We start from the raw sequence: 27726 nt of genomic DNA, 5'->3' as shown, positions 1-27726 counted from the left end.
GGGAGGCAATGGAGAAGTTGGGAGAGAGAGAGAGATGAGAGAGATGTTGTGCAAGTGTGTTCTGCTCAAACATTCGACCAGAAGATCCTGTTAGCAGTCTGGTGAAACCTGTGTTGGCTCCGCACATCTGGCCTCCAGTGTGCCTCCCCAGTCCGATACGTCCTGTGCCTGCTCCTCGCACTCAAATCAAATCAAATCAAATGCCACCTTTATTTGTCACGCATCAGGCCTCCAGTGCGCCTCCCCAGTCAGATGTTAATGTGCCTGCTCCTCGCAATGCTTGTGTGTGTGTCCCCAGTCCGGTAAGTCCTGTGCCTGCTCCTCCCACTCGTCCTGAGGTGTGTGTCACCAGTCCGGTGCCACCTGTACCGGCTCCACGCACTAGGCCTCCAGTGCACATTCCCAGTCCAGAGCTTCCGGCGACGTTTCCCAGTCCAGAGCTTCCGGCGACGTTTCCCAGTCCAGAGCTTCCGGCGACATTTCCCAGTCCAGAGCTTCCGGCGATGTTTCACAGTCCGGAACCTCCAACAACGGTCTACAGTCCAGAACCTCCTGCGACGGTCTACGTTCCGGAACCTCCTGCGACGGTCCACAGTCCGGAACCTCCTGCGACAGCCAACGGTCTGGAACCTACTGCGACGGTCAACGGTCCGGAACCTCCAGTGACGGTCCACGGTCCGGAACCTCCTGTGACGGTCAACGGTCCAGAACCTCCAGCGACGGTCAACGGTCCGGAACCTCCAGCGACGGTCAACGGTCCGGAGCTTCCAGGCACGGAGTCCAGTCCAGCTCCAAGGCCGGAGCCTTCCTCTGCACCGATATCCAGTCCAGGCACGGTGTCCAGTCCTGCTCCAAGGCCGGAGCCTTCCTCTGCACCGATATCCAGTCCAGGCACAGTGTCCAGTCCTGCTCCAAGGCCGGAGCCTTCCTCTGCGCCGATATCCAGTCCAGGCACAGTGTCCAGTCCTGCTCCAGGGCAGGAGCCCTCCTCTGCGCCTTTGCCCAGTCCAGACACGGCGTCCAGTCCCACTCCAGGGCAGGAGCCTTCCTCGGCACCGATGCCCAGTCCAGGTACGTCGTTCAGCCCGGCACCATGGTCGGATCCGAGGTCTGGGGGGGGATGCGACCCGCACTGGAGCTGCCACCGACACTAGCCACCCCCCCCCTAACCCTCCCATTTCGTTTCAGGTTTTGCGGCCGGAGTCCGCACCTTTGGGGTGGGGGTACTGTCACGCCCTGACCATAGAGAGCTCTTGTTTCTCTATGGTGTAGTTGGTCAGGGTGTGACGAGGGGGTGTTCTCATTTAACATTTCTATGTTGGTGTTCTGGTTTGGTTCCCAATTAGAGGCAGCTGGTAATCGTTGCCTCTAATTGGGGATCATATTTAAGTAGCTATTTTTCCCACCTGTGTTTGTGGGATATTATTTTGTGTTTGTGCATGTGCACCACATAGTCACGTTTCGTTGTTCGTTTATTGTTTTGTTTTGCTGAAGTTTCACTTGATAATAAAGATGTGGAACTCTAAGCTTCTCTAGGATAGGGGGCAGCATTTGGAATTTTGGATGAAAAGCATGCCCAAATTCAACTGCCTGCTACTCATCCCCAGAAGATAAGATATGCATAGTATTAGTAGTTTTGGATAGAAAACACTCTGACGTTTCTAAAACAGTTTGAATCATGTCTGTGAGTATAACAGAACTTATGTAAGCAGGCGAAACCCCAAGAACAAACCATTCAGATGTGTTTTTTTGAGGTCACTCTCTTTTCAATGGGGTTTCATTGGGAATCCAGATTTCTAAGGGACTTGCTTGCAGTTCCTACCGCTTCCACTACATGTCACCAGTCGTTAGAAATTGGTTGAGGTTATTCCTTTGTGTAATGAAGAAGTACGGCCATCTTGAATGAGGGTCACTTCATGTGTACTGTTTGTTAGAGGCGCATGACCAGAAAGTATGCTTCAGTTTGTTTTCTTCCTGTATTGAACACAGATCCTCCCGTCTTCAATTTTATCGATTATTTACTTTAAAAAATACCTAAAGTTGTATTACAAAAGTAGTTTGAAATGTTTTGGCAAAGTTTACAGGTAACTTTTGAGATATTTTGAAGTCAAGTTGCGCAAGTTGGAACCGGTGTTTTTCTGGATCAATCGCGCCAAATAAATTTATATTTTGGATATATATGGACAGAATTACCAGACTCAGACCATTTTAAAGCCTTAGAGACTCTGGTCAAAAAGTAGTAAACTGATTTATATTTTTAGGTTGGCGTTTGGGACAAACCCATGTCTGTTGAAAAATTTTGCACTGAGACATTATGGAGCTGCATCTCAAACTGTACAGTATAGATTGATTCCATAGGCAATATGTACAGTATAGATTGATTCCATAGGCAATATGTACAGTATAGATTGATTCCATGGCAATATGTTTTTACAGTATAGATTTGATTCCATTGCAATATGTACAGTATAGATTGATTCCATAGGCAATATGTACAGTATAGATTGATTCCAGTTCTTACGGCAATATGACACAGGGCCCATATTTATTGATCCATAGGCAATATGTTTCAAATATAGATTTATTCCATAGGCAATATTTACAGTATAGATTGATTCCAAACCTGGCAATATGTACAGTATAGATTGATTCCATAGGCAATATGTACAGTATAGATTGATTCCATTGGCAATATGTACAATATAGATTGATTCCATTGGCAATATGTACAGTATAGATTGATTCCATTGGCAATATGTACAATATAGATTGATTCCATTGGCAATATGTACAGTATAGATTGATTCCATAGGCAATATGTACAGTATAGATTGATTCCATTGGCAATATGTACAATATAGATTGATTCCATTGGCAATATGTACAGTATAGATTGATTCCATTGGCAATATGTACAATATAGATTGATTCCATTGGCAATATGTACAGTATAGATTGAGTCCATAGGCAATATGTACAGTATAGATTGATTCCATTGGCAATATGTACAATATAGATTGATTCCATTGGCAATATGTACAGTATAGATTGATTCCATAGGCAATATGTACAGTATAGATTGATTCCATTGGCAATATGTACAATATAGATTGATTCCATTGGCAATATGTACAGTATAGATTGAGTCCATAGGCAATATGTACAGTATAGATTGATTCCATTGGCAATATGTACAATATAGATTGATTCCATAGGCAATATGTACAATATAGATTGATTCCATTGGCAATATGTACAGTATAGATTGATTCCATTGGCAATATGCACAGTATAGATTGATTCCATAGTTAATATGTACAGTATATGTTACGGTTTTCTAGGTGTGAAGGATAGTCGGACCAAAATGCAGCGTGTAGATTGCGATCCATGTTTAATGAACAACGTGAAACACGAATAAACACAAAACACTACAAAACAAAGAACGTAACGAAAACCGAAACAGCCTATACTTGTGTAAATAAAGAGATAGGAACAACGACACTAAGGACAATCACCCACGACAAACTCAAAGAATATGGCTGCCTAAATATGGTTCCCAATCAGAGACAACTATAAACACCTGCCTCTGATTGAGAACCACTCCAGACAGCCATAGACTTTGCTAGATAACCCCACTAGCTACAATCCCAATACATACACACCAAAACCCCAAGACAAAACACACCACAATACAAAAACCCCATGCCACACCCTGGCCTGACCCAATACATGAAGAAAAACACAAAATACTTAGACCAGGGCGTGACAGAACCCCCCTAAGGTGCGGACTTCCGAACGCACCTCAAAACAATAGGGAGGGTCCGGGTGGGCGTCTGTCCATGGTGGCGGCTCCTGGGCGGGACGTGGAACCCACTCAGTCAATGTCTTAGTCCCCTCTCCTCGCGTCCCTGTATAGTCCACCCTCGCCGCCGACCATGACCTAGTAGTCCTCACCCAGAAACCCACTGGACTGAGGAGCAGATCGGGACTGAAGGACAGCTCGGGACTGAGGCAGCTCGGGACTGAGGGGAAGCTCGGGAGTGAGAGAAAGCTCGGGAGTGAGAGAAAGCTCGGGAGTGAGAGAAAGCTCGGGAGTGAGAGAAAGCTCGGGAGTGAGAGAAAGCTCGGGAGTGAGAGAAAGCTCAGGAGTGAGAGAAAGCTCAGGAGTGAGAGGAAGCTCAGGCAGGTAGATAGATCTACCAGATCCTGGCTGGCTGGTGGTTTCAGCAGATCCTGGCTGACTGGCAGATCCTGGCTGACTGGCAGATCCTGGCTGACTGGCGGATCTGGCGGATCCTGGCCGATTGGCGGATCCTGGCCGACTGGCAGATCCTGGCCGACTGGCAGATCCCGGCCGACTGGCAGATCCCGGCCGACTGGCAGTTCTGGCAGATCCCGGCTGACTGGCGGATCTGGAAGAGTATGGTTGACTGGCAGATCTGGAAGAGTCTGGTTGACTGGCAGATCTGGAAGAGTCTGGTTGACTGGCGGATCTGGAAGAGTCTGGTTGACTGGCGGATCTGGAAGAGTCTGGTTGACTGGCAGATCTGGAAGAGTCTGGCTGACTGGCAGATCTGGAAAAGGCTGGCTGACTGGCGGATCTGGAAGAGTCTGGCTGACTGGCGGATCTGGAAGAGTCTGGCTGACTGGCGGATCTGGAAGAGTCTGGCTGACTGGCGGATCCATGCAGGCTGGCAGCTCTGGCTGCTCCATGCAGACTGGCAGCTCTGGCTGCTCTATGCAGACTGACAGCTCTGGCTGCTCCATGCCGGCTGGCAGCTCTGGCTTCTCCATGCAGGCTGGCAGCTCTGGCTGCTCCATGCAGGCTGGCAGCTCTGGCTGCGCTGAACAGGCGGGAGACTCCGGCAGCGCTGTAGAGGAGAAAGGCTCTGGCTGCGCTGAACAGGCGGGAGACTCCAGCAGCGCTGTAGAGGAAAAAGGCTCCGGCAGCGCTGAACAGACGGGAGACTCCGGCAGCGCAGGAGACGAGAAAGGCTCCGGCAGCGCTGGAGAGGCGAGGCGCACTGTAGGCCTGATGCGTGGTGCTGGTACTGGTGGTACTGAACCGAGAACACGCACAGGAAGCCTGGTGCGGGGAGCTGCTACCGGAGGGCTGGAGTGTGGAGGTGGCACAGGCTGGGCTAGACCGTGAAGGCGTGCTGGAGATCTTGAAGGCAGTGCTGGCACAGGACGTGCAAGGCTAGGGATGTGCACAGGAGGCCTGGTGCGTGAGGCTGGCACCAACTTCACCAGCCGACTAACACGCACCTCAGGACGGGTATGGAGCGCTAACCCAGGTGCCATCAAATCCCCGACACGTTCCGTCGGGCGAATTCCATGCAAAAAGCACCAACACAGCAACTCCCTCATTTCTCTCTCCTCCAATTTCCCCATTAACTCCTTCACAGTCTCTGTTTCGCTCACCTCCAACACCGGCTCTGGTTCTGGTCTCCTCCTTGGCTCCTCACGATAAACAGTGACAGTATAATACTGTTCTAAATGTATTTATATGGGGTCTCCTCCCTGAAACATGTCACAGAGCTGATGTTCTGTCCACACATGACTACCCTCAGCTGAGCACAGGGCACGATTCACCAACATTACATCACTGTGCACCCTGTCAGTACATAGACTATGTTGTACTGTACTGAATGAAGATTGAACCACAGCTTATTGTGATTTGATTACATGATCTATTAAATAAAGGTAGACTGAAGCTCAGAGGGTAACCCCTCTTACACAACCCAAATGATGTGGTTCCCTTCCCAGTGCACTTGTTTTTACCAGGGCCCATAGAGCTCTGGTCAAATGTAGTGCACTATGTAGTGTCTCTGGTACCGAACTCTGTTCAATGACAAGGACAGTTTGTTTTGTCCAGAAGGACCTGTGAGTTGTTCCATTCGAAGAGGACATTATCATTGTAATAAGCACAATGTGAAGGGTCACATCATGAGTTGATTCTGTTTTTTAGTCTCTGATTATTTTTATCATATTTTATATCATCCTTAGATGTTATATATGTGTTTGTCATCTTCCCGCAGGGTATGGAAATGACTAGCTCTCGTCCCGGGCCTTCCTGTACAGTCCTACTTAGTGGAGAGATGTGCACTAACTCCCTAGACCAGAGTTAGGAAATTACTTGTTTTAGTTTCGCTTTGAACCCATTGCCACCACATTGTTTATTATTTCTCTCTCTCTCTGTGTGTCTTGGGAAAAAAGTAAAAACTTCCATACTGTGCTTACCAGCCATGCCAATATCACTTGTGTTTATTAAGTTACCAGCCTTGCCAATATCACTTGTGTTTATTAAGTTACCAGCCATGCCAATATCACTTGTGTTTATTAAGTTACCAGCCTTGCCAATATCACTTGTGTTTATTAAGTTACCAGCCTTGCCAATATCACTTGTGTTTATTAAGTTACCAGCCTTGCCAATATCACTTGTGTTTATTAAGTTACCAGCCTTGCCAATATCACTTGTGTTTATTAAGTTACCAGCCTTGCCAATATCACTTGTGTTTATTAAGTTACCAGCCATGCCAATATCACTTGTGTTTATTAAGTTACCAGCCATGCCAATATCACTTGTGTTTATTAAGTTACCAGCCATGCCAATATCACTTGTGTTTATTAAGTTACCAGCCATGCCACTTGTGTTTATTATCACTTGTGTTTATTAAGTTACCAGCCATGCCAATATCACTTGTGTTTATTAAGTTACCAGCCATGCCAATATCACTTGTGTTTATTAAGTTACCAGCCATGCCAATATCACTTGTGTTTATTAAGTTACCAGCCATGCCAATATCACTTGTGTTTATTAAGTTACCAGCCATGCCAATATCACTTGTGTTTATTAAGTTTACCAGCCTTGCCAATATCACTTGTGTTTATTAAGTTACCAGCCATGCCAATATCACTTGTGTTTATTAAGTTACCAGCCTTGCCAATATCACTTGTGTTTATTAAGTTACCAGCCATGCCAATATCACTTGTGTTTATTAAGTTACCAGCCTTGCCAATATCACTTGTGTTTATTAAGTTACCAGCCATGCCAATATCACTTGTGTTTATTAAGTTACCAGCCTTGCCAATATCACTTGTGTTTATTAAGTTACCAGCCATGCCAATATCACTTGTGTTTATTAAGTTACCAGCCATGCCAATATCACTTGTGTTTATTAAGTTACCAATATCACTTGTGTTTATTAAGTTACCAGCCTTGCCAATATCACTTGTGTTTATTAAGTTACCAGCCATGCCAATATCACTTGTGTTTATTAAGTTACCAGCCATGCCAATATCACTTGTGTTTATTAAGTTACCAGCCATGCCAATATCACTTGTGTTTATTAAGTTTACCAGCCTTGCCAATATCACTTGTGTTTATTAAGTTACCAGCCTTGCCAATATCACTTGTATTTATTAAGCTTACGCGTCGGCCTCACAGCCTTCGTCAGAGCTTCTCTCAGACAGTGACTCCAGCCCCGAGTTAACACGTTGGTTATAATTTCTTTCTCTGTGTGTCTGACTGACAGTTACTCAGTTAGCACCTTGGTTAGGAGCCATTGTGTCTCTCTGTCTCTCAGACAGTGACTCCAGCCCTGAGTTAACACGTTGGTTATAATTTCTATCTCTGTGTGTCTGACTGACAGTTACTCAGTTAGCACCTTGGTTAGGAGCCATTGTGTCTCTCTGTCTCTCTGACAGTGACTCGAAGAATGTTTGAGTGACCATGTTGTTTATAATCTCTCTCTGAAAGTGACTCTAGGGCCCAGGCTGGTCCTGCTCCCTGATTGGAGGATGGGAACGGCAGAGGTCATGTCAGAGGTCACGGCACGCATGGACAGCATGGAGGTCAAGGATGAGTGGCAGGACGAAGACTTCCCCAGGTAGAGGAGCATAGCGATTTATGAGGAAACGATCAGAGCAGGGTTTGAACCAGTAACCGTGTGTTTATTGAGCGAGTGCACTACAACCTGCTCCATAAAAGGCTGGGTCTCTTGGCAGAGGCAACTAACCTACATACAGTGTGGCTATATTGGCACACCTCAGTATTTTCACATTCTGTTTGAATACTAAAACATTTAATAAAAGATCATAACAAGGAGGAGGCAGTTCATTAGTCATTTTACCTTTATTTAACTAGGCAAGTCAGTTAAGAACAAATTCTTATTTTCAATGATGGCCTAGGAACAGTGGGTTAACTGCCTGTTCAGGGGCAGAACGACAGATTTGTACCTTGTCAGCTCGGGGATTTGAACTTGCAACCTTCCAGTTACTACTCCAATGCTCTAACCACTAGGCTACCCTGCCGCCCCAAATACTGAGTTTGTTTTCTGTTTAGTTCTATTGAGACGATTTATAATGTTTGACTTCATGTCATTGGGTTCAACCTCTCAACCTCAAATTGATAAATTATAAAACAGTACTGTAAATACACAGTTATTACAATGAATGTTAGTGATTAGCATGAACAGAGATGTTGGGTAGTACTACATTGACATACAGAGCCTTCAGAAAGTATTCACACCCCTTAACTTTGTCCACATTGTGTTGTGTTACAGTCTGAATTTAACATGGATTGAACTGAGATTTTTCACTGCCTACACAAAATACCCCATAATGTCAAAAGTGTAATTATGTTGTTTTTTTAAAAATTGTTTACAAATTAATAACAAATAAAAAGCTGAAATGTCTTGAGTCAATAAGTATTCACACCCCTTTGTTACGGCAAGCTTAAATAAGTTTGGGTGTAAATATGTGCTTAACAAGTCACATAATAAGTTGCATGGACTTACTCCTTGGGCAATAATATAGTTTAACATGATTTTGGAATGGCTAACTCATCTCTGTACCCCACACTTACAAATATCTGTAAGGTCCCTCATCTCTGTACCCCACACTTACAAATATCTGTAAGGTCCGTCATCTCTGTACCCCACACTTACAAATATCTGTAAGGTCCCTCATCTCTGTACCCCACACTTACAAATATCTGTAAGGTCCGTCATCTCTGTACCCCACACTTACAATTATCTGTAAGGTCCCTCATCTCTGTACCCCACACTTACAATTATCTGTAAGGTCCGTCATCTCTGTACCCCACACTTACAAATATCTGTAAGGTCCCTCATCTCTGTACCCCACACTTACAAATATCTGTAAGGTCCCTCATCTCTGTACCCCACACTTACAAATATCTGTAAGGTCCCTCATCTCTGTACCCCACACTTACAATTATCTGTAAGGTCCCTCATCTCTGTACCCCACACTTACAAATATCTGTAAGGTCCCTCATCTCTGTACCCCACACTTACAATTATCTGTAAGGTCCCTCATCTCTGTACCCCACACTTACAAATATCTGTAAGGTCCCTCATCTCTGTACCCCACACTTACAAATATCTATAAGGTCCGTCATCTCTGTACCCCACACTTACAAATATCTGTAAGGTCCCTCATCTCTGTACCCCACACTTACAAATATCTATAAGGTCCGTCATCTCTGTACCCCACACTTACAAATATCTGTAAGGTCCCTCATCTCTGTACCCCACACTTACAAATATCTGTAAGGTGCCTCATCTCTGTACCCCACACTTACAATTATCTGTAAGGTCCCTCATCTCTGTACCCCACACTTACAAATATCTGTAAGGTCCCTCATCTCTGTACCCCACACTTACAAATATCTGTAAGGTCCCTCATCTCTGTACCCCACACTTACAAATATCTGTAAGGTGCCTCATATCTGTACCCCACACTTACAAATATCTGTAAGGTCCCTCATTCAAGCAATGCATTTCAAACACAGATTCAACCACAAAGACCATATTGTGTGTAGATGGGTGATTTTTTAAAAATATTTTGGAATCCATTTTGAATTCACCCTGTAACACAACAAACTGTGGAATAGGTGAATACGTTCTGAAGCAGTATACATGGAGGCTACACATTCAGCTCGGATTCTCATAATTTGAAACTGATTTATCATAAAAACAGACCTGTGTTACAACGGTATATAATGACCCATCAGTATGTACAGTAGACATGGGTCAGGTGTTCTGGCACATGTCTTGAACCAGGGGGAAAACAATGGGTAGCAGGTGCTTCTATAGTCCTTCAGGTCACTCATTACATCATCGGATTACATCATCAGTTATTCACCTCAGGGTTACGCTGGGGAAACAAATGTTTTTTTGAAACGTGACTAATAAAAACCATACACCCTTGAATCTTGAGGGTTGTGTGTACTAGACATGAAACATAGGAACCATTTTGAAACACTAATTATCTTGGATGTGTCACGCCTTGGTCTTAGTATTTTATGTTTTCTTTAATTATTTGGAAAGGCCAGGGTGTGACATGGGTTATTGTGGTGTGTTTTTGTCTTAGGGGTTTTGTGGGGTGTCTACGTAGTCTATGGCTGCCTGAGGCGGTTCTCAATCAGAGTCAGGTGATTATCGTTGTCTCTGATTGGGAGCCATATTTAGGCAGCCATATTCTGTGAGTGTTTTCGTGGGTGATTGTTCCTGTCTTTGTGTTTTCACCAGATAGGGCTGTTTCGGTTTTCATTATTTCGTTAGTTTTGTAGTTTCTGTACGTATAGGTTTTCCTTCATTAAAATATATCATGAATCATCATCACGCTGCATTTTGGTCCGATCCTTGTTCTACCTCTTCGTCAGAGGAGGAGATAGAAGAGAGCCGTAACAGGATGCAGGATGTAGGTTTGTGTTCAATAAGGCTTGGAATATGGGCGCAGTTTAAACTCAAGACAAGCTCATGAATCACATATTTGAATTGATTGGGGTAATATCTCAGGTTATATCTGCAACAAACAATATCACATTACATTATACACTGTTCTCACTGAAAACTTAACTAAGTCTGGGATGGGTAGAGAAGTAGTGAAAGGAAGCTCTGGGATGGGTAGAGAAGTAGTGAAAGGAAGCTCTGGGATGGGTAGAGGAGTAGTGAGAGGAGGCTCTGGGATGGGTGGAGAAGTAGTGAAAGGAGGCTCTGGGATGGGTAGAGGAGTAGTGAAAGGAGGCTCTGGGATGGGTGGAGAAGTAGTGAAAGGAGGCTCTGGGATGGGTGGAGAAGTAGTGAAAGGAGGCTCTGGGATGGGTGGTGAAGTAGTGAAAGGAGGCTCTGGGGTGGGTGGAAAGGAGGCTAGTGAAAGGAGGCTCTGGGATGGGTGGAGAAGTAGTGAAAGGAGGCTCTGGGATGGGTGGAGAAGTAGTGAAAGGAGGCTCTGGAATGGGTGGAGAAGTAGTGAAAGGAGGCTCTGGGATGGGTGGAGAAGTAGTGAAAGGAGGCTCGGATGGGTGCAGTAGTGAGAGGAAGCTATTGGATGGGTGGAGAAGTAGTGAGAGGAAGCTATTGGATGGGTAGAGAAGTAGTGAGAGGAAGCTCTGGGATGGGTGGAGTAGTGAGAGGAAGCTCTGGGATAGGTGGAGAAGTAGTGAGAGGAGGCTCTGGGATGGGTGGCGTAGTGAGAGGAAGCTATTGGAGGAGTAGTGAGAGGAAGCTATTGGAGGAGTAGTGAGAGGAAGCTATTGGAGGAGTAGTGAAAGGAAGCTCTGGGATGGGTGGAGGAGTAGTGAAAGGAGGCTCTGGGATGGATAGAGAAGTAGTGAGAGGAAGCTCTGGGATGGGTAGAGAGGTAATGATTATAATGTTCAGAGTACCAGAAATCGGCCCTGATGATTATAATGTTCAGAGTGTAATGAGGCAGGCCTGACATGCCTGATTGCTCTGGGACCCAGAAATCACTTTGGTTTTGTGTTTTCCCTGACATTTACACTAGTATGGGGCACACCTGCACACACCCCAATACACACCTACACTGTTATGGGGCAGCTAAGCCCAGTGTACACTGTTATGGGGCAGCTAAGCCCAATGTACACTGTTATGGGGCAGCTAAGCCCAGTGTACACTGTTATGGGGCAGCTAATCCCAGTGTACACTAGTATGGGGCATCTAAACCCAATGTACGCTATTATGATACAGCTAAGCCCAATGTACACTAGTATGGGGCAGCTAAACCCAATGTACACTAGTATGGGGCATCTAATCCCAATGTACACTAGTATGGGGCATCTAATCCCAATGTACACTAGTATGGGGCATCTAATCCCAATGTACACTAGTATGGGGCAGCTAAACCCAATGTACACTAGTATGGGCAGCTAAGCCCAATGTACACTAGTATGGGGCAGCTAAGCCCAGTGTACACTAGTATGGGCAGCTAAGCCCAATGTACACTAGTATGGGGCAGCTAAATCCAATGTACACTAGTATGATACAACTAAACCCAATGTACACTAGTATGGGGCATCTAATCCCAATGTACACTAGTATCATACAGCTAAACCCAATGTACACTATTATTTTCTCCTATCTCCTCATCTCTCTCGTTGGTAATTCAGTAGCATTACCACACCCAAATAAGTCATCTTTATGGTAACCAGAGACTGTAGAGGGGTTAGGGTGTAGAGTTAAGGGTTGGGGATTCGGAAAGGGGGGAGGGAGTGGAGAAACTGAAATCTAGCCATCCACCACAGGAGGTTGGTGGCACCTTAATTGGGGAGGACAGGCTCGTGGTAACGGCTGGAGAGGAATGGTATCAAATAGATGCTATTCCTTTGGCTCCGTTCCAGGTATAATTATGAGCCGTCCTCCCCTCAGCAGCCTCCACTGCCGTCCACCCTCTTATTTCTTCCTGTGTTAACAGTCAGATTCTCTTGTTATAATGTCAGGGGGAGACATGGTACACAATAACTGTGGTTGAGTTCTCTGACTCAAGACATCCCACTGTTTCTATCTACAGAGAACAATAGTCTATCTCCACAATACCGAGGCTCTGAACTCAGGAGTGTATTATTGCCAGTGACAATCATTTTCTATAACAATTATTATAACGTCTTGGCAAACCTCTCTGTCTCTGTGATCCCTACCAGGCCTCTACCAGAAGATGGAGACATGGAGGACAGGGGGCTCACTGACAACACGACAAGTAAGTAGAGCAAAAGTTTATTTTCTCCAGTCCAACAATTCAAACATTTCTGCCAGTAAAATGTGCATAGTGATAAACTGTCCTCTCCTCTCCTTTCCTAACCTTTCCTCTTGTTTCCTTTCCTCACCTCTTGTTTCCTCTCCTCTCCGCTCCTCTCCTCTCCTGTCCTTTCATTTCCTCTCCTCTCCTCTTCTATCCCCTCATCTTTTCTTCCCCCCCTCTCTTCTCCTCTCCTCGTATCTCCTCTTGTCTCATCTCCTCGTCTCCTCTCCCCCCACTCCTCCCCTCCTCTCTTCACCTCTCCTCCCTCCTCTCTTCTCCTCTCCTCTCCTCCCCCTCGCCTCCTTTCTTCACCCTCACCTCCCCTTCTGTCTCCTCTACTAGCTCCCCCTAACACCCTGAACGTTGGAGTTTGGGGTGAGTCGTCGGCCCTGCGTAAGCGCCGTACGCTGGTAGCTCCGGACATGAACATGTCATTGGACCAGAGCGAGGGTTCCGTCCTGTCAGATGACTTCTTAGGTAACCCTGACGACCTGGATGTCAACGTGGACGACATGGACACGCCCGACGACAACGACTCCTTGGAGTTTATCACCAACGGCAACGACCTGGAGTGGGAAGGTCAGACAGGGGTCACATGGTCTGTGGGGGAAGGGAACAAGACGTGAAGTATAACTACAATATACAATATACACAATTAGCACATCATTTTGAGATCAATTTCATGTTCTCTGATGAAACTAAGATGCAAGTATAGTGAGAGGATGACCAGCATCCACACCTCGTGGTTTTCAGACGACACTCCTATAGTGAGTTCCAAGGGTCTGCCTGGAGGCCAGACAGAGGAGGAGGAGGAGGCAGGCAGACTGTGGAGGACAGTGATCATAGGAGACCAGGAACAGAGGATAGACATGGCTGTCATCAGACCATACCTGAGGGTGGTCACACATGGAGGTTGGTGTCAGGGGATTTAGGTTGGGGGGGGTGACGATGACAATATGTGTGTGTGTGTGTGTTCCGAATCGAGTAAATGATTCCGCCTCTCTCTCTCTCTCTCTCTCTCTCTCTCTCTCTCTCTCAGGTTACTACGGTGAGGGTCTGAATGCCATCATAGTGTTTGCGGCGTGTTACCTGCCAGAGAGCAGCTGTGAGGACTACACTTTCATCATGGAGAACCTCTTCCTGTAAGAACCCACACCACGTTGTGATGTGTGTGTTTTCCCTCGGGAATGTGTATTTAATATGAGTTGTGTGTATATTTTCCCTCAGGAATGTATATTTAATATGAGTTGTGTGTATATTTTCCCTCAGGAATGTGTATTTAATATAAGTTGTGTGTATATTTTCCCTCAGGAATGTGTATTTAATATGAGTTGTGTGTATATTTTCCCTCAGGAATGTGTATTTAATATGAGTTGTGTGTATATTTTCCCTCAGGAATGTGTATTTAATATGAGTTGTGTGATAATTTTTATCCCAATGGTTAAACTCAACTATCACTCAAGCTTTGTCTATTTCCCCAGAGGTTGTAAGGCTCTGGTTAATAAAGAATTAGACAAAGTCTCAGATTCTGCAATAGATCAATACTTTATTCAGAGAGCGCTCTGACTTCAAAATGAGAACACAATGCTTTTATAACATACACACACACACAAATTAACTCACATCAGTAGAAACTCCACCTCTCTTTCGGTGGGCTATATTTTTTCCACAATACTAACACATAGTTTCTCATGATCTTTTGCAAGCCTAGCCATTTTTAACAGTTACTCCAATACCTAGGTTGGGGAGGCCTGTTTCCTGTTATTGGTTTCAGAGTTCTCACAAGTTGACAGTTCAGTTGGCCTTGACTGCCTTAACTATACCCAGCTCATATTGCAAAATAGTAACACAATGGCCTAGTCACACACATTATTGAATTATGACCATAACACATTTCATACAATTATATGGTTTCAGGGTGGAATACTTTAGTCATTATCTTAAACATACAAATTATTCTATCAGTTTTCCCTCAGTAATGTGTATTTAATATGAGTTGTGTGTCTGTTTTCCCTCAGGAATGTGTATTTAATATAAGTTGTGTGTACGTTTTCTCTCAGGAATGTGTATTTAATATGAGTTGTGTATGTGTTTTCCCCCAAGAATGCACATTTAATAATTATATGGTTTCAGGGTGGAATACTTCAGTCATTACATACAAAACATACAAATACAAAACATACAAATTATTCTGTCAGTTTTCCTTCAGTAATGTGTATTTAATATGACTTGTGTGTTTGTTTTCTCGTCAGCTATGTGATCAGTAGCCTGGAGTTGTTAGTGGCTGAGGACTACATGATTATCTATCTGAACGGAGCTACGCCTCGCAGGAGGATGCCTGGTATCAGCTGGCTAAAGAGGTGCTACCACACCATCAACAGGAGGTAAATTATAATTTACGGAATGGACCTTTAAATGTTGTGTTAGGTTAATTGTGTTTATGGTGTGTTTATAGATGTGTAATGTCATGATCATAATGTGCTTATAGATGTGTAATGTCCTGATTTATAATATGCTTATAGATGTGTAATGTCCTGATTTATAATATGCTTATAGATGTGTAATGTCCTGATTTATAATATGCTTATAGATGTGTAATGTCCTGATTTATAATATGCTTATAGATGTGTAATGTCCTGATTTATAATATGCTTATAGATGTGTAATGTCCTGATTTATAATATGCTTATAGATGTGTAATGTCCTGATTTATAATATGCTTATAGATGTGTAATGTCCTGATTTATAATGTGCTTATAGATGTGTAACCTATCCTGTATGAACATACAGTTAATGTAAATGGTATTTTAATGTCCTCTGCAGGTTGAAGAAGAATCTGAAGTGGCTGGTCATTGCTCACCCATCCTGGTTCATCCGTACAATCCTGGCCATCTCCAGACCCTTCATCAGGTAAGACCCCTCATCATCATCATCATCACTGCACCTGGGGAGGGCATGGGAGCTGGGAGGAGCAGCCTCGGGACTCAGAAGGAGGAACAGCCTCAGGACTCAGAAGGAGGAGCAGCCTCAGGACTCAGAAGGAGGAGCAGCCTCAGGACTCAGAAGGAGGAGCAGCCTCAGGACTCAGAAGGAGGCCTTAGGACTCAGCCTCAGGACTCAGAAGGAGCAGCCTCAGGACTCAGAGAGAGGAGCAGCCTCAGGACTCAGAGGGAGGAACAGCCTCAGGACTCAGAAGGAGGAGCAGCCTTAGGACTCAGAAGGAGGAGCAGCCTCAGGACTCAGAAGGAGGAGCAGCCTCAGGACTCAGAAGGAGGAGGAGCCTCAGGACTCAGAAGGAGGAGCAGCCTCAGGACTCAGAGGGAGGAGCAACCTCGAGACTCAGAGGGAGGGCATGGGAGCAGGGAGGAGGGAGGTGCAGTTTCACTCAGGGCTCAGGACTCAGGGAGGAGCAGCCTCAGGACTCAGAAGGAGGAGCAGCCTCAGGAACCTAAAGAACCATTAGAGAAAACAATGTTAAAGTGGTTCTAATTTGACATAACTGGTATCGCATTTGACCCAATTATGCAAGATTTTAGTTCTAGGCTTCCGAGATGAATGTGATTCAGACTATAAAAATCTCTCTTCCTCTCTCCATCCATGTGTCTCTCTCTGCTGCAGTGTGAAGTTCCTGGATAAGATCCGCTATGTTCACACATTGGATGAGTTGAGCAAGCTGATTCCTATGGACCACATACAGATCCCAGAATGTGTCCTGCAGTAAGTCCCCATTGCCACCAGGGGTCACCGATGAGGCACCTTGTTCAGCCTGCCCACTTTACAGGAGACGCAGCTAAGCTATGGAGTGTGTGCTATGTATATCACAGGAAGTTGGTGGCACCTTAATTTGTGAGGACGGGCTCGTGGTAATGGCTGGAGCGGAAACAGTGGAATGATATCAAATGCATCAATTCCAGCTGCGTCGTTGCAGACGTTATTATGAGCGATCCTCCAATCAGCAGCCTCCTGTTATGTATATGTACAGAATGACTGTATGTGGGTCTATATGGCTGTGTTTACACAGGCAGTCTTATTCTGATCTTTTTCCACTAATCAGATCAGTATCTTTTGCCAGTAATTGGGCAAAAGATCAGAATTGGGCTGCCTGAGTAAAAGCAACATAAGAGAGCTTTGAATATAAGGGTCTAAATCAGTGATCCCTCTCATAATCAGGTTGCAAAGATGGTTAGCTGCCGGGAATATAAAATTAAACTAAACTAGTTGTTTCTGAGGTTAAAAAAAAAAAAACAACAACATTACACTCACACTAGTTGTATTTATTTCCAGATATGATGACCAGAAGATGATAGCACAAAAAGAAAGGTAACAGAGACATGTTTTATGTGGTAAGCGTAAATACACGACATGATCAAAAAGTATGTGGACACCTGCTCGTCAAACATCTCATTCTGAAATCATGGGCACTAATATGGAGTTGGTCCTCACTTTGCTGTTATAACAGCCTCCACTCTTCTGGGAAGGCTTTCTACTAGATGTTGGAACATTGCTGCGGGGACTTGCTTCCATTTACCCACAAGAGCATTATTGAGGTCGTGCACTGATGTTGGACGATTAGGCCTGACTCGCAGTCGGCGTTCCAATTCATCCCAAATGTGTTCAATAGAGTTGGGGTCAGGGCTGTGTGCAGGCCAGTCAAGTTCTTCCACACCGATCTTTACAAACCATTTCTGTATGGACCTTGCTTTGTGCACGGGGTCATTGTCATGCTGAAACAGGAAAGGGCCTTCCCCAAACTGTTGCCACAAAGTTGGAAGTATAGAATGCATAGAATGTCATTGTATGCTGTAGCGTTAAGATTTCCCTTCACTGGAACTAAGGGGACTAGCCCAAACCATGAAAAACAGCCCCATATCGTTTTTCCTCCTCCATCAAACTTTAAAGTTGGTGCTATGCATTGTGGCAGGTAGTGTTCTGCTGGCATCCTCCAAACCAGATCTGTCTGTCATACTGCCAGATGGTGAAGCGTGATTCAGCACTCCAGAGAACGCGTTTCCACTGCTCCAGAGTCCAATGGTGGCGAGCTTTCCACCACGCCAGCCGATGCTTGGCATTGCGCATGGTGATCTTAGGCTTGTTTGCGGCTACTCAGCTATGGAAACCCATTTCATGAAGCTCCCGACAGAACAGTTCTTGTGCTGACGTTGCTTCCAGAGGCAGTTTGGAACTCGGTAGTGAGTGTTGCAACCGAGGACATACTTTTTTTTAACGAGCTACGCGCTTCAGTGCTCGGTGGTCCCTTCTGCCTGCCACTTCGCTGCTGAGCCGTTGTTGCTCCTAGACGTTTCCACTTCACAATCACAGCACTTACAGTTGGCCGGAGGAAGCCACGTTGAAAGTCACTGAGCTCTTCAGTACGGGTCTTTCTGCTGCCAATGTTTGTCTATGGAGAATGCTTGGCTGTGTGCTCAATTTTATACACCTGTCAGAGCAGCGGTTGTGGCTGAAATAGCCGAATCCACTCATTTGAAGGGGTGTCCACATACTTTTGTAGTGTACATATGTCCTATCCTTTATAATGTCCGGCCCATAATAAATATCTCTTATGGAGTCCATAGGCAGGAGATGGAGCATACCAAGTCTGCACCCCCCACGGAAAGGTGAGCCTATTTCACTGTGCAGACAATACAGCTTCTGTACAGTACAAAGAGTTTCACAAATCAATTGATTCCTTCTTTACATTGCCTGAGACTTTTCCACAGTCAACCTAGAGGGCAAAATTGTTTGAACTGACGCCATCTCAATCAGATAACAATCTGTTCAGGTTGTAAACTGATCGTAGTTAGATCATTTTGACCAGCTTTTGTCGGCTAGGAAGAGGCTTTGCTGAGGTAAAACAGAATGAGTCATTTCTGCATAAATGCACATAACGCCCTGGACCAGAGCTATGCGACCCACTGCTTTTCGTCACCGTCACAAGTTCGTATTGAATTGTGGCGACAGCAGGCTACAACACAAACAGTAGGAGCTGTAGGTATGACGCTTCCGCTGAGAAGTGTTTACAGGCCGAGGTCAATGTTAGAGGACACAGGTCACAACCTTTGAGGTAACATCTCTCCCTATCAGTTCTAACAACTGCACTCTGTTTTAACTGATCACAAGGTTTTCATGTCAGTCAATTTCACTGAACTTTTGTGATCTATTAAGAGGATGTCATGAGGATATGTATCTACAGGACAACCTCTTCTTAGGTTTTTAACTGTGTCAGCCTGTTCACATTAGGACATTAGGACTCTCCATTTAAATTTACGTACCTGGGTACCTCCCCCCCTTCTCTCTCTTCACATTAATTTAAAGTCTGTTACATAAAGCTCATCTGCTCCTCTCCTTAGCACATTGTATCTCTCTATCCCCGCCAAAGTTCAGGGCTATTTATACTAGGAAACATTACTAGGACATAACTAGAACAGAGTTGCAGCCGGTTGAAAAACAACACGGTTGAGACGAGGGAAGTACCCTCCCCCTAGAGTCTCATCACCCTAGTGTTCCACCACCCTCGTGTCTCACTGCCCTTGTGTCTGAAAGTATCCTCCACCTAGTCTCATCACCCTAGTGTCTCATCACCCTAGTGCCACAGCCCTCAACAACCCTTCTGTTTCCTCACCCTAGTATCTTAGCCCTCCACCACCCTAGTGTTTCCTCACCCTAGTGTCTCAACACCCTAGTGTAACCACCCTAGTGTCTCACCTCCCCAGTGTCTCCCCACCCTAGTGACCCAGTTTCTCACCACCCCCAGTGTCTCCTCACCCTAGTATCTTAGCCCTCCACCACCCTAGTGCTTCCTCACCCTAGTGTCTCATCACCCTAGTGTTTCACCACCCTAGTGCCACACCACCCTAGTGCCTCATCACCCTAGTGCCTCATCACCCTAGTGTCTCATCACCCTAGTGTCTCACCACTCTAGTGTCTCATCACCCTGGTGTCACACCACCCTAGTGTTCACCACCCCAGTGTTCAAGCACCCCGGCAGGTGTTTATTTTACAATGCCCTCTCTTCCTCATCAGCAAACCACTGCGCTCACCCCACCACCTCAATGTCTCAGCTCCCCACCTCCCCAAAACCCCAGCAGCATTACACCACCAGTGTAGCTGTCTGTCGCAGACTGTGCTATGTGTCCTAGTGGTCTATATATCACAAGCCATAACCCTTACCACAGCTGCCATTGAGTTAGGCTGATACACCAAGGGCCTTGGTTGATATCCCTGGGATGGCAGGGGGACGGAGAGGGAGGGAGGGACACTGTCGCTTGTGTACAGGGGGGAGAGGATCAATAAATAAACTGAAATATAACACAAGGAGTAGCTTACCTCAGTGGAATGATATTAATGAGGAATTAGCCACTGCAGCATGTTGAGTTGTATTTATATAGTAGACTGTGGGCGGCACTGTATGCCCACTGTGGGGTATTGAGTTATATTTATATAGTAGACTGGGGGCTGTACTGTATACTCACTGTGGGGTATTGAGTTATATTTATATAGTAGACTGTGGGCTGTACTGTATACTCACTGTGGGGTATTGAGTTATATTTATATAGTAGACTGTGGGCTGTACTGTATACTCACTGTGGGGTATTGAGTTATATTTATATAGTAGACTGTGGGCTGTACTGTATACTCACTGTGGGGTATTGAGTTATATTTATATAGTAGACTGTGGGCTGTACTGTATACTCACTGTGGGGTATTGAGTTATATTTATATAGTAGACTGTGGGCTGTACTGTATACTCACTGTGGGGTATTGAGTTATATTTATATAGTAGACTGTGGGCTGTACTGTATACTCACTGTGGGGTATTGAGTTATATTTATATAGTAGACTGTGGGCTGTACTGTATACTCACTGTGGGGTGTTGAGTTATATTTATATAGTAGACTGTGGGCTGTACTGTATACTCACTGTGGGGTATTGAGTTATATTTATATAGTAGACTGTGGGCTGTACTGTATACTCACTGTGGGGTATTGAGTTATATTTATATAGTAGACTGTGGGCTGTACTGTATACTCACTGTGGGGTATTGAGTTATATTTATATAGTAGACTGGGGGCTGTACTGTATACTCACTGTGGGGTGTTGAGTTATATTTATATAGTAGACTGTGGGCTGTACTGTATACTCACTGTGGGGTATTGAGTTATATTTATATAGTAGACTGTGGGCTGTACTGTATACTCAATGTGCGGTGTTGAGTTGTACAGGTGTGGCCAAAAGTTTTGAGAATTACACAAATATTTATTTTCACAAAGTCTGCTGCCTCAGTTTGTATGATGGCAATTTGCATATACTCCAGAATGTTATGAAGAGTGATCAGATGAATTGCAATTAATTGCAAAGTCCCTCTTTGCCATGCAAATGAACTGAATCCCCCCAAAACATTTCCACTGCATTTCTGCAGAAGGCTTCATGGCACCGAAGAAAGTCCAGCAAGTGCCAAGACCGTCTCCTAAAGTTGATTCAGCTGAGGGATCGGGGCACCACCAGTACAGAGCTTGCTCAGGAATGGCAGCAGGCAGGTGTGAGTGCATCTGCATGCACAGTGAGACAAAGACGTTTGGAGGATGGCCTGGTGTCAAGAAGGGCAGCAAAGAAGCCACTTCTCTTCAGGAAAAACATCAGGGACAGACTGATATTCTGCTAAAGGTACAGGGATTGGACTGCTGAGACTGGGGTAAAGTAATTTTCTCTGACGAATCCCCTTTCCGATTGTTTGGGGCATCCGGAAAAAAGCTTGTCCGGAGAAGACAAGGTGAGCGCTACCATCAGTCGTGTGTCATGCCAACAGTAAAGCATCCTGAGACCATTCATGTGTGGGGTTGCTTCTCAGCCAAGGGAGTGGACTCACTCACAATTTTGCCTAAGAACACAGCCATGAATAAATAATGGTACAAACACATCCTCCAAGAGCAACTACTCCCAACCATCCAGGAACAGTTTGGTGACGAACAATGCCTTTCCCAGCATGATGGAGCACCTTGCCATAAGACAAAAGTGATAACTAAGTGGCTCGGGGAACAAAAGATAGATATTTTGGGTCCATGGCCAGGAAACTCCCCAGACCTTAATCCCATTGAGAACTTGTGGTCAATCCTCAAGAGGCGGGTGGACAAACAAAAACCCACAAATTCTGACAAACTCCAAGCATTGATTATGCAAGAATGGACTGCCATCAGTCAGGATGTGGCCCAGAAGTTAATTGATAGCATGCCAAGGTGAATTGCAGAGGTCTTGAAAAAGAAGGTTCAACATTGCAAATATTGACTCTTTGCATCAACTTCATGTATTTGTCAATAAAAGACTTTGACACTTCGAAAGAGGAGTGGGAGGCCCCGGTGCATTAGAGTGTCTAGTTTGAGAAACAGATGCCTCACAAGTTATCAACTGGCAGCTTCATTAAATAGTACCCGCAAAACACCAGTCTCAACGTCAACAGTGAAGTGGCGACTCCGGGATGCTGGCCTTCTAGGCAGAGTTGCAAAGGAAATGCCATATCTCAGACTGGCCAATAAAAATGAAAGATTAAGAAGGACAAAATAACACAGACACTGGACAGAGGAACACTGGACAGAGGAACACTGAACAGAGGAACGCATAGAAAGTCAGCATTGTGGAGTCGCCTCTTCACTGTTGGCATTGAGACTGGTGTTTTGCGGGTACTATTTAATGAAGCTGCCAGTTGAGGACTTGTGAGGTGTCTGTTTCTCAAACTAGACACTCTAATGTACTTGTCCTCTTGCTCAGTTGTGCACCAGGGCCTCCCACTCCTCTTTTGATTCTGGTTAGAGACAGATTGCGCTGTTCTGTGAAGGGAGCAGTACACAACATTGTACGAGATCTTCAGTTTCTTGGCAATTTCTCACATGGAACAGCCTTCATTTCTCAGAACAAGAATAGACTGACGAATTTCAGAAGAAGATTCTTTGTTTCTGGCCATTTTGAGCCTGTAATCGAACCCACAAATGCTGATGCTCCAGATACTCAACTAGTCTAAAGAAGGCCAGTTTTATTGGTTCTTTAATCAGAACAACAGTTTTCAGCTGTGCTAACATAATTGCAAAAGGGTTTTCAAATGATCCATTAACCTTTTTAAAATGATAAACTTGGATTAGCTAACATGACGTGCCATTGGAACACAGGAGTGATGGTTGCTGATAATGGGCCTCTGTTCACCTATGTAGATATTCCATTAAAAATCAGCCGTTTACAACATTAACAATGTCTACCCTGTATTTCTGATCAATTTGATGTTATTTTAATGGACAAGAAATGTGTTTTTCTTTCAAAAACAAGGACATTTCTAAGTGACCCCAAACTTTTGAACGGTAGTTGTTGAAGGAATTCTAAATTCCTCTGTATTATTTCCCAATCAGAATTCATCACTCTGTCAATGCATTCGAAGGGCTTGTAAAGACCCTATATTTTTATAAGAAATGGACAGAGCCCCGGTCTTAAAAGTCAGGTAACAGCGTTTAATTCAAGAGAGTACTGGTACATACACATTTTTCCACAGGTTATAAACTGAAAATGACGTCAGCGTTTTCTAAATGTTCTATCTCTTCATGACACTAGTAGAGAGGCCCTATAGTTCTCGAGTCTTCCCTCCTCGCCTGAAGCCAAGGTCAGTCATTGTAAATCAGCATTCTAGACAGTCTGGAGATAGTTCATTCATTTGTACAAAGGAACAGACCGTCATTGTTACTAAACTCCTGACTATATTATATACAATTGGGAATGGGAGCAAGAAAGAAAATTCATATATGTACAGTACATAATAGCATTTGGACTAGTCAGTCCTGATTGAAATGTATACATAATTAGTCATCATTGATAAAAATTCCCTTAACAGTAGTATACATATATATATATTTTTACATATAATTAGGCATAATGATTATGGCTCTAGATTGCAGGAAAATTTGGTTTCAGATTGTTTTAAAATGCAAAATTCTCTAAATTCCAGAGGGGGGGCCAACCTCACGTACTTAGTGCCCCCTCTAAAATAATGTATGCATGATTCCCCTGCTCATGAAGGTGGTTAACTTTCAAGAACGCCCCGGTTACACTAGAGACCAAAGCTCTGCTCGCAAGCGGCGGTGTTCTTTGATGTTACACTGTACTGTAGGAGTAAGGTTAATGGAAGCTGCCATTTAGGCAGGGACATACACCAGGGATGTGGGCTGGAATAGAGGAAGGAACACGATCTGTTCTGTACAGGAAGTAGAGGACAATATAAATAATTAAACTGAGGCGGTGTAACTCAAGGTGTTCCTCAGTGGAATGATATCAATGATGAGAATTCAGCTACTGGGCTCAGCTATTGTTCTTTATATGAAGTTGTTGTTGGTGGTGATGGTGGTTGTGGTGGTAGTGATGATGATATTGATGATGAGAATTCAGCTACTGGGCTCAGCTATTGTTCTTTATATGAAGTTGTTGTTGGTGGTGATGGTGGTTGTGGTGGTAGTGATGATGATATTGATGATGAGAATTCAGCTACTGGGCTCAGCTATTGTTCTTTATATGAAGTTGTTGTTGGTGGTGATGGTGGTTGTGGTGGTAGTGATGATGATATTGATGATGAGAATTCAGCTACTGGGCTCAGCTATTGTTCTTTATATGAAGTTGTTGTTGGTGGTGATGGTGGTTGTGGTGGTAGTGATGATGATATCAATGATGAGAATTCAGCTACTGGGCTCAGCTATTGTTCTTTATATGAAGTTGTTGTTGTTGTTGGTGGTGGTGATGGTGGTAGTGATGATGATGATGGTGGTGGTGATGGTGGTTGTAGTGGGAGTGATGATGATATTGATGATGAGAATTCAGCTACTGGGCTCAGCTATTGTTCTTTATATGAAGTTGTTGTTGATGGTGGTAGTGACGATGATATTGATGATGAGAATTCAGCTACTGGGCTCAGCTATTGTTCTTTATATGAAGTTGTTGGTGGTGGTGGTTGTGGTGGTAGTGATGATGATATTGATGATGATGGTGATGACGACAACAATGAGGATGGTGGTGAGGATGATGATGATGGCGGTGATAATAATGATGATGATTTAAATGTGTCTCTATCTAAAACCATTCCAGGTAAAACAAGAATCCACAACCCTGCTGAGGATTCATGAGGATACTGTCTATCAATATAGGGTAAAAGACTTCTTGGCTGAAGATAAAGGACTGATGGAGAAATGATTACGACTGGTGTGTGGGTGAAGAGGGCTCCTGACATTACATCAACATCATCCTACCTTGTCTTACTTTCCACAAGGCAGATACCCTGGTCTGTCTGTCCCATGGAATAAACCTACCCTGGCACATAGCCTGACCTCTTTCCGATTGGAATAAACCTACCCTGGCACATACCCTGACCTCTTTCCAATTGGAATAAACCTACCCTGGCACATAGCCTGACCTCTTTCCGATTGGAATAAACCTCCCCTGGCACATACCCTGACCTCTTTCCAATTGGAATAAACCTACCCTGGCACATACCCTGACCTCTGTCCCATGGAATAAACTCTGTCCCATGGAATAAACCTACCCTGGCACATAGCCTGACCTCTGTCCCATGGAATAAACCTACCCTGGCACATAGCCTGACCTCTGTCCCATGGAATAAACCTACCCTGGCACATAGCCTGACCTCTGTCCCATGGAATAAACCTACCCTGGCACATAGCCTGACCTCTGTCCCATGGAATAAACCTACCCTGGCACATAGCCTGACCTCTGTCCCATGGAATAAATCTACCCCGGTAGATAGCCTCACTTCCACTTACCATTTCTCCTTGCATGAATAAATCAGCTGTGATCTAGCCTGCTGCATGATGAACATGCATTGGGCTGATGCAAGATGGCTGGATGAACTCTGTTAAATGTGTTTATTTCCTTCGAAGGGACAAGAACAGGCTTTGGTTGGTACAAGCCAGATGTACATAGTTGTAATAACATTGTAATAATGTAATGTATTAACATTGCTGTAATACAAGTATGAAGGTATATGTGTACAACAAGCAATAATGTTTGATATAAGTGTTTTGGTTATCTTTTTTTTCTTCAATGTATAAATGCTATTGTTTTTAAATAATGTGCAATATAAGCAGTTCCTCTTCTGAACTGACCAAATTAAGTCAGAGGTTTTTACTACTGTAACGAATGAAATATGTTTTAGTTTTCTTTATTGCTCCTTTGTGTGTTGTTGTGTTTTCTGAAGGTTACTAGACAGATGGCATGCTGGTTAAAATTTTCTTCCTTGGATATTTAAAAAAAAACTAGCCTCGGTAAAAGACTTTTCTGTTATCATTTCACCCCTCGCCACTTCTTGCCATGCCATGTTTGGAGTGGCAAGGAATGGAATGATAGTACAGACTGGTACACAGGACAGATCAAAACATTACTGATGATCTTAGTTTCCTGGTTTATTGATGATCTGTCTCAATTCCTCCATTTCCATGTTGAGATCTTACTTTACATTGATCTATTGTTACACCTATGATGCAATGCATTTAAATAACCTAATTAACTGTTTAAATTGTGTGTGCTGTTCATTGTTTGTAATACAATTTAGTTGGAAAAATCCAATGAAGATACTCCAGTTCTTGCTATCGAACAGCCTCTCCATATTATTTGCCCTATTAAAGTGTGATTGTTATCGTGAGTGGAATGTTTTTAATTAGTAGTTTAATTGACTGGCAGCTAAAAACAGAGAGCTTTTATTGCTGTTATTTATGTTATAGGCGGAGCGACACAGGGGAACCCAAGAGCAGACTCAGATGAGGAAACAAAATACTTATAGTTACACAGAGAGATATGGAGTGCAGATCCGGGGAAGCTTGGATGAGTTGCAGAAAAAACAGATGTGGAGACTGAGGTTGGAGTTAGCTGAGTAGAACAGGGTAAACAGGTCCTGAGGGGAATCAAAGATAGTGGTGGTGAGTAAAATCCAGAGCAATGTAGTTGGGTGGTGAGATGTGGAACAGGAGACAGGAGCCAGAGGCAGAGCAGTAATGAGCAGAGATTACGATCTGGCAGGGTGCAAGTGGCAGGTCTGAGTATTTGTTGAGGTCTTCATTATGGAACGAGTTGCAGCTGGTAGGGATCTGCTCTGACTCCAGCACACCTTTCTCCAACCACACAATCACACAAAAAGGGAGAGGGAGAGAGAGAGAGTGTACAGGGGGATTAACTGCAGGTCAAGAAGACACCGGATGAACACCAGAGGGCGTAGCAGAAGCAGATGTGACAGTACGCCCCCCTCTACGGACGCCACCTGGCGCACGACCCGTCTTGTCTGGGTGTGAGGTATGAAAATCCTGTAAGAGGGAGGGATCCAGAATGTGACGACGGGGCACCCAGCAGCGCTCCTCAGGCCCGTATCCTTCCCAGTCCATCAGATACTGCCAACCTTGGCCCCGATGGCGCACATCCAAAAGCCGCCGGACGGTATATGCAGGATGGTCGTCAATGAGCCGAGGGGTGGAGGAGCAGCTGCAGGTGGGGACAGGAGCAGACTGGTTTAATTAAGGATACATGGAAGGTGGGGTGAGTTTTGAGAGAGTCTGGGAATTTCAGATGAACAGCAGAGGGGTTTATGACACAATCAATCTCAAAGGGGCCAATGAATCAGGGAGGTGTTTTTTTGGA

The 27726-nt window shown here is 44.5% G+C and overlaps 1 protein-coding gene and 1 long non-coding RNA gene across 4 annotated transcripts in view; one reads left to right on the top strand and one right to left on the bottom strand.

Moving 5' to 3' along the window:
* LOC112238493 (caytaxin) overlaps positions 1-25506 on the top strand; it is a 29805-nt gene extending 4299 nt beyond the window's left edge. For all 3 annotated transcript variants that reach the window (XM_042329101.1, XM_042329100.1, XM_042329099.1), the window contains 11 exons: positions 7763-7892; positions 12968-13023; positions 13408-13644; positions 13819-13977; positions 14105-14207; positions 15318-15449; positions 15889-15975; positions 16684-16782; positions 17350-17385; positions 18639-18680; positions 25171-25506. In XM_042329101.1, the coding sequence (XP_042185035.1) occupies positions 7804-7892; positions 12968-13023; positions 13408-13644; positions 13819-13977; positions 14105-14207; positions 15318-15449; positions 15889-15975; positions 16684-16782; positions 17350-17385; positions 18639-18680; positions 25171-25174 (1044 nt within the window). In that variant the 5' untranslated portion in view covers positions 7763-7803 and the 3' untranslated portion in view covers positions 25175-25506. The remainder of the gene's footprint in view (positions 1-7762; positions 7893-12967; positions 13024-13407; positions 13645-13818; positions 13978-14104; positions 14208-15317; positions 15450-15888; positions 15976-16683; positions 16783-17349; positions 17386-18638; positions 18681-25170) is intronic.
* LOC112238495 overlaps positions 16469-27726 on the bottom strand; it is a 35535-nt gene continuing 24277 nt past the window's right edge. Inside the window, exon 3 of the long non-coding RNA XR_002951625.2 lies at positions 16469-16513. This is a non-coding gene — a long non-coding RNA (uncharacterized LOC112238495). The remainder of the gene's footprint in view (positions 16514-27726) is intronic.

This window comes from Oncorhynchus tshawytscha, linkage group LG10 (genome assembly GCF_018296145.1).
Source record: "Oncorhynchus tshawytscha isolate Ot180627B linkage group LG10, Otsh_v2.0, whole genome shotgun sequence".
NCBI lineage: Eukaryota > Metazoa > Chordata > Actinopteri > Salmoniformes > Salmonidae > Oncorhynchus > Oncorhynchus tshawytscha.
Note: the sequence above shows the minus strand (reverse complement) of the source record. Positions and strands in the feature narration are given on the sequence as shown.